Source organism: Macaca nemestrina, chromosome 1 (genome assembly GCF_043159975.1).
Source record: "Macaca nemestrina isolate mMacNem1 chromosome 1, mMacNem.hap1, whole genome shotgun sequence".
In the NCBI taxonomy this organism is placed as follows: domain Eukaryota; kingdom Metazoa; phylum Chordata; class Mammalia; order Primates; family Cercopithecidae; genus Macaca; species Macaca nemestrina.
Window position 1 is genome coordinate 40,608,619 of NC_092125.1, and position 13,883 is coordinate 40,622,501.

Sequence of the window (13,883 nt, forward strand, 5' to 3'; positions counted from 1 at the left end):
TGCCCTGGAACAATCCCAGCTGGAAATGTTGTGTATCATTACCTTCATAGGAAGCACTGGAGTTCAAAATTTAACAATGACTAGTATAATAATTAAGGATACAATTATTCCAAAGACTTGGAACACAAAAGTTCATCCAATTTAAACAAAAGCAACCTTGCAGATTTTATTCCTACCTTAAACTAGTTTGCTGAGCACTTACAATGTTCCAGGCACAGCAGAGAGCGACCTGCGTTAGCCAGGCAGAACGCCCGCTTTCACTAAGCTTATTTCTTTCATGGTTTTTTGTTTTTGAGACGGAGCCTCGCTCTCTCGCCCAGGCAATGGTGTGATCTCGGTCCACTGCAACCTCCGCCGCCCCCCCAGCCCCCACCCCAGGGTTCAAGCGATTCTCCTGCTTCAGCCTCCTGAGTAGCTGGGATTGCAGGAGCCCGCCCAGCCACCCAAGTAGCTGGGATTGCAGGTGCCCGCCCCCATGCCCGGCTAATTTTTGTATTTTTTTAGTAGAGACGGGGTTTCACCACGTTGGCCAGGCTGGTCTCGAACTCCTGATCTCAAGTGATTCGCCCACCTCGGCCTCCCAAAGTGCTGGGATTGCAGGCACCGCGCCCGGCCAGTTTCTTTCAAGAGACATTGGCGTTGAGACTATCTGAATCAATACAGTAACTACGCCTACTGAACACCTACCACGTGCCAGGTATTGAACTAAGTCCCCCTTCATATGCCATTTCATGTAATTATCTCAACAACCCTACCCAGTTAGCAGCAAGGTTTCCAGTTCTGCCTTCGAAGGGAACCTCCTCTCACCAGACATCCCTATGACAGACCCTACGAAACATTTTGCTGCATCAGAATGCTACAGGTCGTCAAATCCCTAACATGCGCAAAAGCGGGTAGCGGATTATCGCGGGTAGCGGATTATCCAGAGTAGCAGGCCTGGCCCGCTGCCTGCCTGGCGCAGCGCATCTCCCTAGCAACGAAACCCTTCCGCGCCGCGAGGTGGCTGAGCCCCGCCCCCTCTATTGGCGCGCCCTCACCATCCCCCGCCCCCGGCGCGCGTTCTGCGCATGCGTACGCTCGCTAGTCCCGCCCCCTCGCGCCGCGGTCGGAGCCATTTCGCCGATTCCTCCATGCGAGTTGCAGTGCGTTTCTCTGTTGTCTCCGTGGAAGGCCAGAGTCACACACGGTCCTAAGAGCTGGGCACCAGGAAGCGAAGGCTGGTAAGGGAGAGACGTTGCGACCATCATGCGGGGCGGCGGGGTCGCGGGCGGGCTGCGTGGACCGTGGCTCCGCAGCCGGCTTTGTTGCGAAGCGCGGGCGGCGGCGGCGGCTGGGGGTGGGGGAAGGGACGAGCCGCCCGCGGGTCCCCGGATTGCGGGTTGCGTGCGCGCCTCGCCGAGGTGCGCTTGCGCTGCCCAGGCCGCCTGTGGCCCCCTCCCCTTCGCCCAGCGGTTCCCGCTGCTGCCTCTAGCAGCCAAGGCCCGCTTCCTCCTCTGGCCTGCGTACGCCGGAGCACCGCGGCGGCTGAGGGAAGAGGGTGCATCGCCTGTGGTGGTTGCCGCCGGGGCGCCACTCACCTAGGGCCTTTCAGTCATTCATTCAAGCCACAAATAACTGGCGCCGTCGTGCAGGCCTTGTGGCTAGAGCAAAAAGAAATTAAAGAATGTAAAGGGAGAGCGCCTTTGGCTAGTATAGCGAGGTGAGGCGTCTCGAAGGAGGGAGGCTTTGAGCTGATCACCTCGGCCGACGCGAAGGAAAAGCAGAGCCTGCAGAAGCGGAAGGGATTAGTTAGCGCCTAACGGCAGAGACTGCGCGGGAGCTGAAAGCAGGCCATGTGACTGGAGTGTGGCGAGAAGGCCTTCAAAGGAGAATGGGTTTTAGGGTGGCAAGAATGGAAACAGAAACCGTATAGGACAGTATTTAGCCGGGTGTGCAGTAGTGGTGGCAGGAGAGATGGGGAGAAACGAATGGATAGGGGACGTATTTTGAAGGAGAAATGCGCAGTGGTGCTGGAGTCAGGCTACGTTTTCTGAAATTCTTGATTTTTTTTTTTTTTTTTTTTTTTTTGGACGGAGTCTCTCTCTGTCGCCAGGCTGGAGTGCAGTGGCGCGATCGCGGCCCACTGCAACCTCCGTCTCCCGGGTTCAAGTGATTCTCCTGCCTCAGCCTCCCTCAGTAGCTGGGACTACAGGCGCGCGCCACCACGCCCAGCTAATTTTTGTATTTTTAGTAGAAACGGGGTTTCATCATGTTGGCCAGGATGATCTCGGTATCTTGACCTCGTGATCCGACTGCCTTGGCCTCCCAAAGTGTTAGGATTCCAGGCGTGAGCCACAGCGCCTGCCCGAATTATTGTTCTTCTAATTAGTAGCTCTGTCTTTCTGAGGCAAGATATTCTTTGTCTCAGTTTCCTTCTCTAAAGGGATAGTGGTCTTACCTATACAAGATTACTAAGGATTAAGTAAAATAGTTCCATTTAGATGATCTATTATGGATATTGTTTGACACACAGTAAGGGTTCTACAAAGGATAACTATGGAGAATCTTCAGGGAGTGGACGACTCTCAACTTGTGCCAGGAGTAACTTGGTGGATGTTGTGCCGTTTATGGAAACCGAAATGTAGGGTAGGGTGTTGGAACAGATTTGAGGGGAAATTTAAAATTCTGTTTTGACTGAGATGCCAAGATAGCATGCAGATGGGTGAGTTAGTGCCACAGTTGGATGCACTTGATTTTGGACTTTAAAGAGAAACGACGGGCCGGGAGCTGTGGCTCACGCCTGTAATCCCAGCTCTTTGGGAGGCTGAGGCGGGCGGATCAAGAGGTTAGGAGATCCAGACAACCCCGGCTAACACGGTGAAACCCCGTGTATACTAAAAATATAAAAAATTAGCTGGTCGTGGTGGCGGGCGCCTGTAGTCCCGGCTACTGGGGAGGCTGAGGCAGGAGAATCGCTTGAACCCTGGAGGCGGAGGTTGCAGTGAGCCGAGATCTCGCCGCTACAGTCTGCGACTGAATGAGACTCTGTCTCAAAAAAAGAAAAAAAAGAGAGAAAAGACTAAACCTTCAATATATATATTTGAGCATCGATAGCATGTAGTTGGTATTGAAAATTATGGGGTTGTATGAGACTAGAGAGACAGGAGTTTGATAGTATAGTCCTTCATATTACTCATTCACCATGAGGGCTTGTTGTTTAATTATTCACGAGGTGGAATTTCCAGATAAACATCTTCAGCTTTCCACGGCTTTTTTGTTAATAGGACATTCCCTTCGCCACATGGATGACCAGAGTTAGACTGTGACCACTCAAACGTAACAAATTTATGCCAGGGTACAGTTTGATGCATTAGACGTAGGTGCTAACAAAATGCATCAAACGTGAAACGTGAAGCAGACGGTTTAATGCTGGTAATAGGATTCGTTTCACAGCAAACTAAATTCATAGCACATTTTATTTTCTCTGGTTATAAATGTGGTCTCAGATATCTTCCTTACAGTTTAGACTCAGCATTTAGACTGATAGGCTCCATATCTTCTGGTATTTTATAGACTGAGACAGAGAGGGAGTGCCAAGACTGATTGCTGCATTTCAAGAAAACTTTAGTATCCTCAAATTTTAATAAATAATAAAGCCTAAAGGAGAGATTTGGTATAGAACATTTAAGTTAATAATAGGTCACTGTCTTCAGTACTGAGTGCTTAATGTATTTGAACTTTATTATATTATTAATACATGACCACAACTTTGGAAACAGTGTGCTAATGGTCATAATCAGAATGAGAATAAAACATTGAGTTTATATGCAAATGATAGCTGTTTCTTAATATATAGTTGTTTGAATTTGAATTTAGGCCTCCACTGTGGGTGACTTGGAAGTTACTTAACTTTCTAAGTCTTAGTTTAGGAAGGAAGGAAGTTTAGGAGGGAAGCTTCCTGAAAAGACAATGATAGTACCCACCATATCTGTGTGCCGTTGTTGTGAGGATGAACTGAGTTAAATAATAAGGTGCCCGTTGTAGAATGTAGGGCCTTATATAAAATACTTTGTAACAAAAGATAAAAATCACTCTTAGTCCCCAAAGATAACCATTTTAGGGGGTATTTCTTTCCAGTCTTGCTCATGTGTATGTATTTTTCATGTAGTTCAAATCATACCGTTTTGTATCCTTTTTCTTACAACATGTAAAAGTTTCAATTATGTCATTAAAATTTATATGTGGGAAGTCTTAGCAACATGATAGAATATCCTATGTTTAACCTAGATTCAGTGATCCAGATAATTGGTTCCTCCCAGTTTTTGCTATTATAAATTGTGTTTTTAACTGACTTTTGTTTTCTTAGATCTGAAGAAGACACTTGAATCATGGGTGACGTTAAAAATTTTCTGTATGCCTGGTGTGGCAAAAGGAAGATGACCCCGTCCTATGAAATTAGAGCGGTGGGGAACAAAAACAGGCAGAAATTCATGTGTGAGGTACTAAAGAATACAGTTTGCATTTATGTGATTTATGAGGTTCATTTTGGGGTTAAAAGAATGTTTTCTGTTTGGAGATGTTAATGTGTTGCACATTAGGAAACAACAGTTTATTATTGTGACTTGACTCCTATTCTAAATCATTTTCAAGTCAGCATTGCTTTTAAAGCAATCTGACAGGTAAATTATTCTAATTAGAGCCTATATCTTCCTCAGCACCAGTAGTCGGGATGGGAAAAGTTGGATCAACTGTTGGCAGTTTTACAAGCACCTTTAGAAAGCAGAGCAATTCTTGATTGCTTCAAATCAAAGTGCTTAAATACAACTGAAGAGCTTGTTCGTGCATATTACAGAATCAGATTGTAATGTGAACCTTCTGTTATATGAGAAAAAAATAGCTGAACCTCTTAACATTGTTTTTGTGTTATCACTATACAACACAATTCAAGCTTTTTCTTTCAGTAGCTCATGAATTCTCTTAGGTGTATTATTTTCAGTGTATTTCTAGAGTATATTTCCTAAAGTTAGCTGTTTTGTTTTTTGTTTCTTTTTTTTTAAGGTTCAGGTGGAAGGCTATAATTACACTGGCATGGGAAATTCCACCAATAAAAAAGATGCACAAAGCAATGCTGCCAGAGACTTTGTTAACTATTTGGTTCGAATAAATGAAATAAAGAGTGAAGAAGTTCCAGCTTTTGGGGTAAGTACCTATGACCAAGCAGTTGAGATGCGTGTTGTAAAGTTGTACAAAGTCAATATGCGTAAGAGACTCAGGATAATAATTTTTCACTGTTTACGTTTATATCGTGTTTCTTAACGAAATTTGGTATCTTGTTTTCTCTCAGGACTGGACAAAATTTCTGAAGATGTGGATTGCATCCTTATTATGTACCTGTCTTAGGGGCTTGAGAAATTCCATTAATCTTTGTGTCTTATGGTTTTATTTGTTTCATGTATTCATACACCAGAAATTTCAGAGTCTGTTATGTTCCATTCATTTCCAGTGATAATACTTTAAATAGAAAAATCAGTAATATTTTAGACGTGTTTGCTCCCATTGACACTCCCTCCACCCCCCACCCCAGGTAAGCAATGAGTCCTTGCTCTGTCACCCAGGCTAGAATGCAGTGACAACCATAGCTCACTGCAGCCTCAAATTCTTGGGCTCAAGCAATCCTTCATCCTTACCCCTCTTAGTAGCTGGACTACAGGTTCATGCCATCACTTCTGGCAAGTTGTTTGTTTTTTGAGGCAGTCTTGCTCTGTTGCCCAGGCTGGAGTGATCTTGGCTCACTGCAACCTCCACCTTCTGGGTTCAAGCGATTCTCTCCTGCCTCAGCCTCCAAGTAGCTGGGATTACAGGCATGCTCCATGGTGCCCCCCTATTTTTTGTATTTTTAGTAGAGATGGGGTCTCACCATGTTGGCCAGACTGGTCTTGAACTCCTGACCTCCAGTGATCCATCCACCCGCTTTGGTCTTCCAAAGTGCTGGGATCACAGGCATGAGCCACTGCACCTGGCTGACATATCCTTATATAACAAAATAGTATTTTATGCAATAGAGTATTTTTGTGTTTTTTATATCATGATTATTTTAAGTATGTAAGTATGCAAGAGATACCTCTGTCTAGTAGGTTGTTTTTTGGGGATTTTGTTTTGTTTTTCTGCCTTTTTTGTTTTTGAGGCTGGAGTGCAGTGACTATTCATAGGCTCCGTCAAACTCTTGGCCTCAAGCCATCCTCCCACCTCAGCTCTACCCCAGTAGCTGGGACTGTGCGTATGTGCCGCTACACTAGGCTTTACTAGTTTTTGAGAAATAAGCTTTATTTCTTTTTCTTTTATTTTTTTAAGATGGAGTCTCGCTCTGTTACCTAGGGTGGAATGCAGTGGCACAATCTGGGCTCACCGCAACCTCCGCCTTCCGTGTTCAAGCAGTTATTCTGCCTCAGTCTCCTGAGTAGCTGGGATTAACAGGTGTGAGTCACCACACCCAGCTTATTATTATTATTATTATTATTTTATTTATTTATTTTTTTTTGAGACAAAGTCTTGCTCTTGTTCCCTAAGCTGGAGTGCAGTGGTGGAATCTCGGCTCACTGCAATCTCTGCCTCCCGGGTTCAAGCGATTCTCCTGCCTCAGCCTCCCAAGTCGCTGGGATAACAGATACCTGCCAACATGCCCAGCTAATTTTATATTTTTAGTAGAGTCGGGGTTTTACCATTTTGGCCAGGCTGGTCTCAAACTCCTGACCTTGGCCTCCCAAAGTGCTGGGATTATAGGCGTGAACCACCACGCCCTTCCTACGCCCAGCTAATTTTTGTATTTTTAGTAGAGATAGATTTTCACCATGCTGGCCAGGCTTGTCTTGAACTCCTGACCTTAAGTAATCTGCCCCCTTCAGCCTCCCAAAGTGCTGGGATTACAGGCGTGAGCCACCACACCCGGCCTGTCTATGCCAGTTTTAACAGGGTCCTGTTACTGAATTTTTGTATACTGACTTGTTATAAAAGAAATCTTGGCCGGGCGTGGTGGCTCAAGCCTGTAATTCCAGCACTTTGGGAGGCCAAGGGCGGATCACGAGGTCAGGAGATCATGACCATCCTGGCTAACACGGTGAAGCCCCGTCTCTACTAAAAAAAATACAAAAAACTAGCCGGGCGAGGTGGCGGGCACCTGTAGTCCCAGCTACTCGGGAGACGGAAGCAGGAGAATGGCGTGAACCTGGGAGACGGTGCTTGCAGTGAGCCCAGATCGCGCCACTGCACTCCAGCCTGGGCGACAGAGCGAGACTCCGTCTCAAAATAAAAAAGAAAAAGAAATCTTATTTTCTTCCATTCCTTTGCCTAACGATAGACTTACTTTTTGGTAGATTAACTGCTGGATAATTATAATATCTTACAGTCTTTAATTTCATTGGTTTGCCTCTCTGTAAAATGAAGGGATTGGGCAAGATGATCTTGAAAATGCCTTCTGGTTGAGAAAACAGTTTTACATGTTTGAAGTCCTTGAAGTCTCTATTCATTCTTTATCTTTTAGGCTCTTCTCTATAGTCTTGTAGATCTGCTGGTGACAAATTCTCTTTATTTTCTTTTCTGAAAATACTGTTATTTTACCTTCTTTAAGAATACTTTCACCGGATATAGAATTCTAGGGTGCCAGACTTTTTCCCCCTTTTAGTATGTAAGTGGAAAAAAAAAAGTTTTTCTTCTTCTCTCATACCCCAATAATCAACACAGAAGATTTCTGTGACTAAATGAGGGGCAGGGGTGGGAGGCTTTTTCCACACACACCAAGCCAGCAATCAGTTCTGCAGCAGACAGTAGCTGGGTATCCTCCAGTTCACCTCTGACACTACCTGGAGATAGCGTCAGATCCCACAGGGTGAAGGCTCAGTCCCACAAGACTCCAGTCCCTTCAGACACCACCTGCAAGTCTGGGCCTCTAGAACTTCTGCCTAACTAGCTTCAAGTTATGGTTTTCATGACTGCCTCTTTGGGGTCAGTTAATTTGCTAGTGTGGCTTACAGAACTCAGGAAAACCTGCATTTATAAATTATAAATAAACCAGTTTATTATAAAGGATACTACAAAATACAGTTGAAGAGATACATAGGGCAAGATATGGAGGAGGTGACAGGGAGCTCCCATGCCCTGCCTCGAACACCATTCTTCAGGAACCTCCATGTATTCTGCTATTTGGAAGCCCTCCAAATCCTGTCCTTTGGTTTTTATGGAAACTTCATTATTCAGTATTGATTAAATCGTTTGCCAGTGGTGACTTGACCTTCAGCCCTTCTCCCCTCACCAGAGGTTGGTAGGTGGAACTGAAAGTTCTAGCCCTCTAATCTTTTCTTGGTCTTTCCAGTGACCATCTCTCACACCGAAGCTACCTAGGGCCTGCCTGCTGGCAGTCAACTCATTAGCATACAAAAAGTCTCCACTTAGGAGATTATAAGGATTTAGGAGTTCTATGCCAGGGAAAGGGGATTGAAGACCAAATACCTTTTTTTTTTTTTTTTTTTTTTTTTTTTTTTTTTTTTTTTTTTTGAGATGGAGTTTCGCTCTTGCTGCCCAGGCTGGAGTGCAATGGCATGATTTTGGCTCACCGCCACCTTTGCCTCTGAGTTCAAGCAATTCTCCTACCTCAGGCAGGAGTATCTGGGATTACAGGCATGCGCCACCATGCCCGGCTAATTTTGTATTTTTAATAGTGATGGGGTTTCTCCGTCTTGGTCAGGCTGGTCTCCAACTCCCAATCTCAGGTTATCTGCCTGCCTCAGCCTCCCAGAATGCTGGGATTACAGGCGTGAGCCACTGCGCCTGGCCAGAGACCAGATATGCTTTAAAGATAATATGACATTGTCTACTTCCTGTTTTCTGTAAGAAGTCAGCTAAAATCGAATCATTCTCTCCTATATGTAATGTGGTGGTCTCTGTTTTTAGTATCTTTTCCTGTTATTTTTGGTTTTTAGTAGTTTGACTTATGTTGTGACTGGGCATGAGTTTTTTTTGTATGTGCGCGCTTAACTTGTTCAAGGTTTGTTGAGATTCTTGAATCCATAGATATATGTATTCCACCAAATTTGAGAGACTTGGCTATTATTTAAGATATTTTTTGTTTTATTTTTTCTTCTTTCCTTTTGGGGTTTATATTTAAGACTTTTGATATCCCCCACAGCTCCCTGAGGCTCTCTTTCTTTTTTCTTTCGTATCATTTTTTCCACTCTTCTTCAAATTGAATAATTTTTATTGATTATCTTCAGATTCTGTGATTGTTTTTTTTCTGTCCCTTCCATTTTGCTAAGCCCATCCAATGTATTTCAGACACTACCATTTTCACTTTTAAAAATCTCCAGCTTGTTCTTTTTTTATATGTTTTATTTCTCTGGTGGCTTATTTTTTCATTCATTATAAGTGTATGTTTGTAATATAAATATGGATTTCTTTTATGTCATGAAGCTTAATTCTAATAGCTGCCTTAAAATCCTTGCCTACTACTATTAACATCTAAGTCATCTCAGGGTTAGATTCTATTGATAGGTATATTTTCTTGAGGTTGGATCACATTTCCTTTTTGTGTATCAAATAATTTTGGACTGTATCCTGGGCATTGGAATATTATGCTGTGGAGACTCTGAATAGTGTTATACTCCTCCAGAGAGCATTGATGTGGTGGTTGTGTTTTCTTCTTAATCAGGCATTTAATTTGATCGAACTCAAACTACAAGTGCTGTCTTTTGGGTGTTAACTCAAATCTCATCTCAGTTTTCTGATTATTTAAATAGGACAGCCATGGAAGAGTCTTTCAGGTCTCCTTTGGAATCTGCCCTGTACATGTGTGGTTTTCAAGGGCTAGCCAGAGATTTCACATACAGAATTTGGGGCTCCTCCTCTCTGGCTGTTTCCTTTCCAGCATTCCCTCACTTTCTAGCAGCTTTGCTTTTCCTGAACTCTTAATTCTGATTCTTCAGGCCAAAAAGATGGTTTCATTGGAGTTTTAGCTGCCTGGGATGGCTTCCCTCAGGCTAAAAGCTACAAATAAGCTGGAAGTAGACCTTTGATACTCCGTGCTTCCCCATTTTAACTTCCCTCAAGAATCTACCTACTATTTTTTGGTTATTTTTTTATTGCCTGCACATAGTTCTGGTGTGTTGTATGTGTGTTTGTATTTTTTCCCCCTAAAGTTTATGTTATTTGCAGGAGGGTCAGTCTTACAGGAACTTATTTGGCCTCAACCAGAAGTAATCTCATATGTCATTTTTTTATTAGTGTTTTAACATGGCTCAGATGTTTTCTATTAAATGCTCCGTGGATTTCCTACTTTTCTTCCTTACTTCCTCTGTTCCAGTTACACTGTGCTTCTTAATAGGTCTTCAAATATGCCCTCATCTTTCTGCCTCAAAACTTTTATACCTGTTTCTTCTACCTGAAGTACTCTTCCCCAGCTGTCCTATTTTATATTATAAATTCACTGTCATCCTCAGATTACTTCCTAAACTCCTTCAGTGCTTCATTTTTCTCCATAACACTTACTTTTTTAACTCAGTGTTTCTCAACTGAAGACATTTTTGTCCCCCCAAGGAACGTTTGGCAATGTTTGGAGGTATTTTTGTTGTTGTAACTGGAGGGGGCCGCTGACATCTAGAAGGCAAAGGCCAGAGATGCTGCTAATAAGCAACAGTGCACTTGACAGCCTCCTAGAACAAAGAATTAACCAGCCTAAAATGTCACCAAGATGAGAAACCTTGTTCCAACGTAATTTATTTTTGTTTGATTGTATGAGAATAAGTTCATGAGGGCAGGTTTTTTTTTTGTTTTTGTTCGTTGCTCTGTCCCCAACATTTAGAATGGTTCCTGGTCTATAGCAAACCCTTGAATGTTTTTTGGTTGGCTCAATAAATGAATGGATGAATTTGGGGGAAGAAATTATAACAACCCATTTCTACTTTTAACCCCGTAGTCCATTCTTGCATTGCTATAAAGAAACACCTGAGACTGCATACTTTATAAAGAGCAGCGATTTAATTGGCTCACAATTCTGCAGGCTTTGCAGGAGGCATGGTACTGGAGTCTGCTTGGATTCTGAAGACACCTCAGGAAACTTAGAATGATGGCAGAAGGTGAAGGGGGGAAGCAGGGATGTCCAGGAGCAAGAGAAAGTAAAGGGGAAGATGCCACACACTTTTAGATGACCAGATGTCAAGAGAACGCACTCGATGTTGCTAGGATAGCAGTACCAAGGATAGTGGCACTAAACCATGCGTGAGAAAACCACCTCGTGATCCAGTTACTACTCTTCAGGCCGTACCTCCAACATTGAGGATTAAAATTGGACGAGAGATTTGGGCAGGGATATGTAACCAAGCTGTTACCAGCTACCATCTTCATCTTACCTCCTCATTCTAGGCAAATCCTTTTTCATATCACTTATTTCATCTGAAACTTGCCCTTTCATGCAATACATTGCATTTGCCAAAAGTGAGCGTGTAGAGGATATTTTAAAAATTTTTTGCTGTGGACAGTTGTAGAATATTGAAACCCCGTGTTTCAATCATCTGGCTGCAGCACTTTCAATTTTATTCATTTCTAACTGCTCCCCTTTCTTAGATTATTTTGGAGCATCCTGACATCTTATTCATCTGTTAATATGTTTTTAATTAAAATAATCCTTTTGTAAAAAAATGTGTTATAATCAAACCTAAAAGAAAAATTTAAGAATAGTGTCTTAATATAATCAGATATCCAATTAATGTTGAGATTTTTCTGATTGTTTTATAAACTTTACCCCTCATGGGAGATTTGGTAATGTCTGGAGATGTTTGAATTTGAAGGAGGTGTGCTGATGGCGTCTAGTGGGTAGAAGCCAAGGAGTTAAAAACGCTGGTATTCAGAACAACTTTCTGCAACAAATTATCTGGTTGAAATGTCAGTGGTGCTAATGTTGAGAAACCTTGGTCTGTAATCTCATCACTAGTTTTAGATAACTTATACTTTTAATTTGCTTTTTAAAATTATGAGTGAAGTCAAACATATTTTTGACCTTTAAGGATCATTTACATACATATTTCTGTGTACTGCCTGTACGTGTATCTCCCCTTTTTTTCATTGGATTCTTGGTCTTTTCCTCTGCGTTTGTTTATATATTAGCAATATTAACTCCTTATCTGCGATGTGTCACAAATATTTTTTCTCAGTTTGCCCATTATAACTTTACTTGTGTTTTTTGCCATATCAAAAAATTTTTTTCAATGTAAAATATACGCACATACCCCCCCTTTTTTTATTTAATCATCGTTCAGCTTTATTGATCACATCCTCCAACCCAACACATTTTTCTGTTATCTGTGGCACTGGATTCTCTAATTATCTTTCTGTCTCTGACTGCGCCTTATTTTTTTTTAATCTTCCTCTTGGTAGAATGTGGAACCATATCCTTAAGTATTCATACATAATACTACTACAAGCTTGGGTATTCTGTCAGATACTTGTGTCCTTTTGTAATGAACATATCAGGACTTGACTCTTACCTAGGCTAAATCATCCAGCTTCGGTGACAGAGCCAGACCCTGTCTCAAAAAAAGAAAAATGGCGTGGCGGCTCACACCTGTAATACCAACACCGGGAGATAGAGGCAGAAGAATCACTTGAGTCCAAGAGTTCAAGTGTAACCTCAGCAACCTAGACCCCATCTCTACAAAAATAAAATAGAAATATTAGCTGGGAATGGTGGTGGCTGCCTGTAGTCCCATCTACTCCAGAGGCTGAGGTGGGAGGATCACTTGAGCCCAGCAGGTTGGGGCTGCAGTGATCTGTCATTGCACCACTGCACTGCAGTCTGGGTGATGGTATAAGACCCTGTCTCAAAAAAAAAAAAAAAAGTTTTTAAATGGGAACAGATTATGAGAATAGAAAAAGAAATAAATGGACTATAGCACTGCCAATGTTGCTAAAATCTGTGTATTTTTGTTTAGATATTTAAATGTATATTTTAATGTGATAAATATATGTTGTGTATGCTATTTTTATAACCTAAAGTATTTTCTCATATTGCTGACTCTAAGGCAGAGCCAAGATTATGTACTGTGACACTTTGAATACTCTTTATACCTCACCTGTTTTAATTTATTTTGAAATGTTAGGAAATCCTCCCCATCACTGGAAAATAGAAGTTGCATCACTCAAACACCTCAATTCTCATAGGTTAGGAATTTTCTTTTAGGTTGGTGTAGATAGAGAGTGGGATAGAGAGGAATTTGAGGCCCTGGAGTGGCAAGGTGGTAGAGGAGGACAAGTTAGCATTTTGGTGCCAGTACTGCCCACTGAATTTTTCTGGGCCTTGGTTATTAGGGCTGACCCTTGAGTAGGTTCTACTTTGTCTCCATAACCCCAACCTTGGAGGTTATCCTTCAAGGTATAAGCTCTCTAGAGGAAAGCAGAAAAGAAAAAAATTCACAATGTACTAATAACACCTAGCTTTAGAAATGCTGATATACATATTGGCAGAAGCAAAGTGGTAATGTGAAAAAGTAACAAAGCGGCCCAAAAACTCTAATAGACAATTGGAAATTTGAATTTAGATCTAAGTGAAAATTTTAAATTATGATCATAGACTATTTAGATAACAGTGTCTGTCAAAACTCTGGAATAAGAGGAACAGTCATTTATTCAAAAGAACATTGGTTACACTATTGCACAAAAAACAGCCTTTTGAATGAATTAGTAAGCTTTCATCTCAGAATAAAACAGGAAGAAATTAATAGCGATAAAATCAGAAATTGCTGAATTACAAAGTAAAAATAAGTAAAATTTTTAAATGTTCTTTGCAAACAGAAATAGTCCATCCCATCTAGTTAAGGAAAAGGTTACATAGATCTCAGTTCTTTATCCTAGAACCCATGTGGTTA

The 13,883-nt window shown here is 42.1% G+C and overlaps 1 protein-coding gene across 1 annotated transcript in view; it reads left to right on the forward strand.

The window, feature by feature from the left end:
- The first annotated feature begins 1,083 nt into the window (after nt 1–1,083).
- LOC105484560 (DExH-box helicase 9) overlaps nt 1,084–13,883 on the forward strand; it is a 48,954-nt gene continuing 36,154 nt past the window's right edge. The window contains exons 1-3 of the mRNA XM_011746300.3: nt 1,084–1,220; nt 4,346–4,478; nt 5,038–5,178. Coding sequence (XP_011744602.1) covers nt 4,368–4,478; nt 5,038–5,178 — 252 coding nt within the window. The 5' untranslated portion in view covers nt 1,084–1,220; nt 4,346–4,367. The remainder of the gene's footprint in view (nt 1,221–4,345; nt 4,479–5,037; nt 5,179–13,883) is intronic.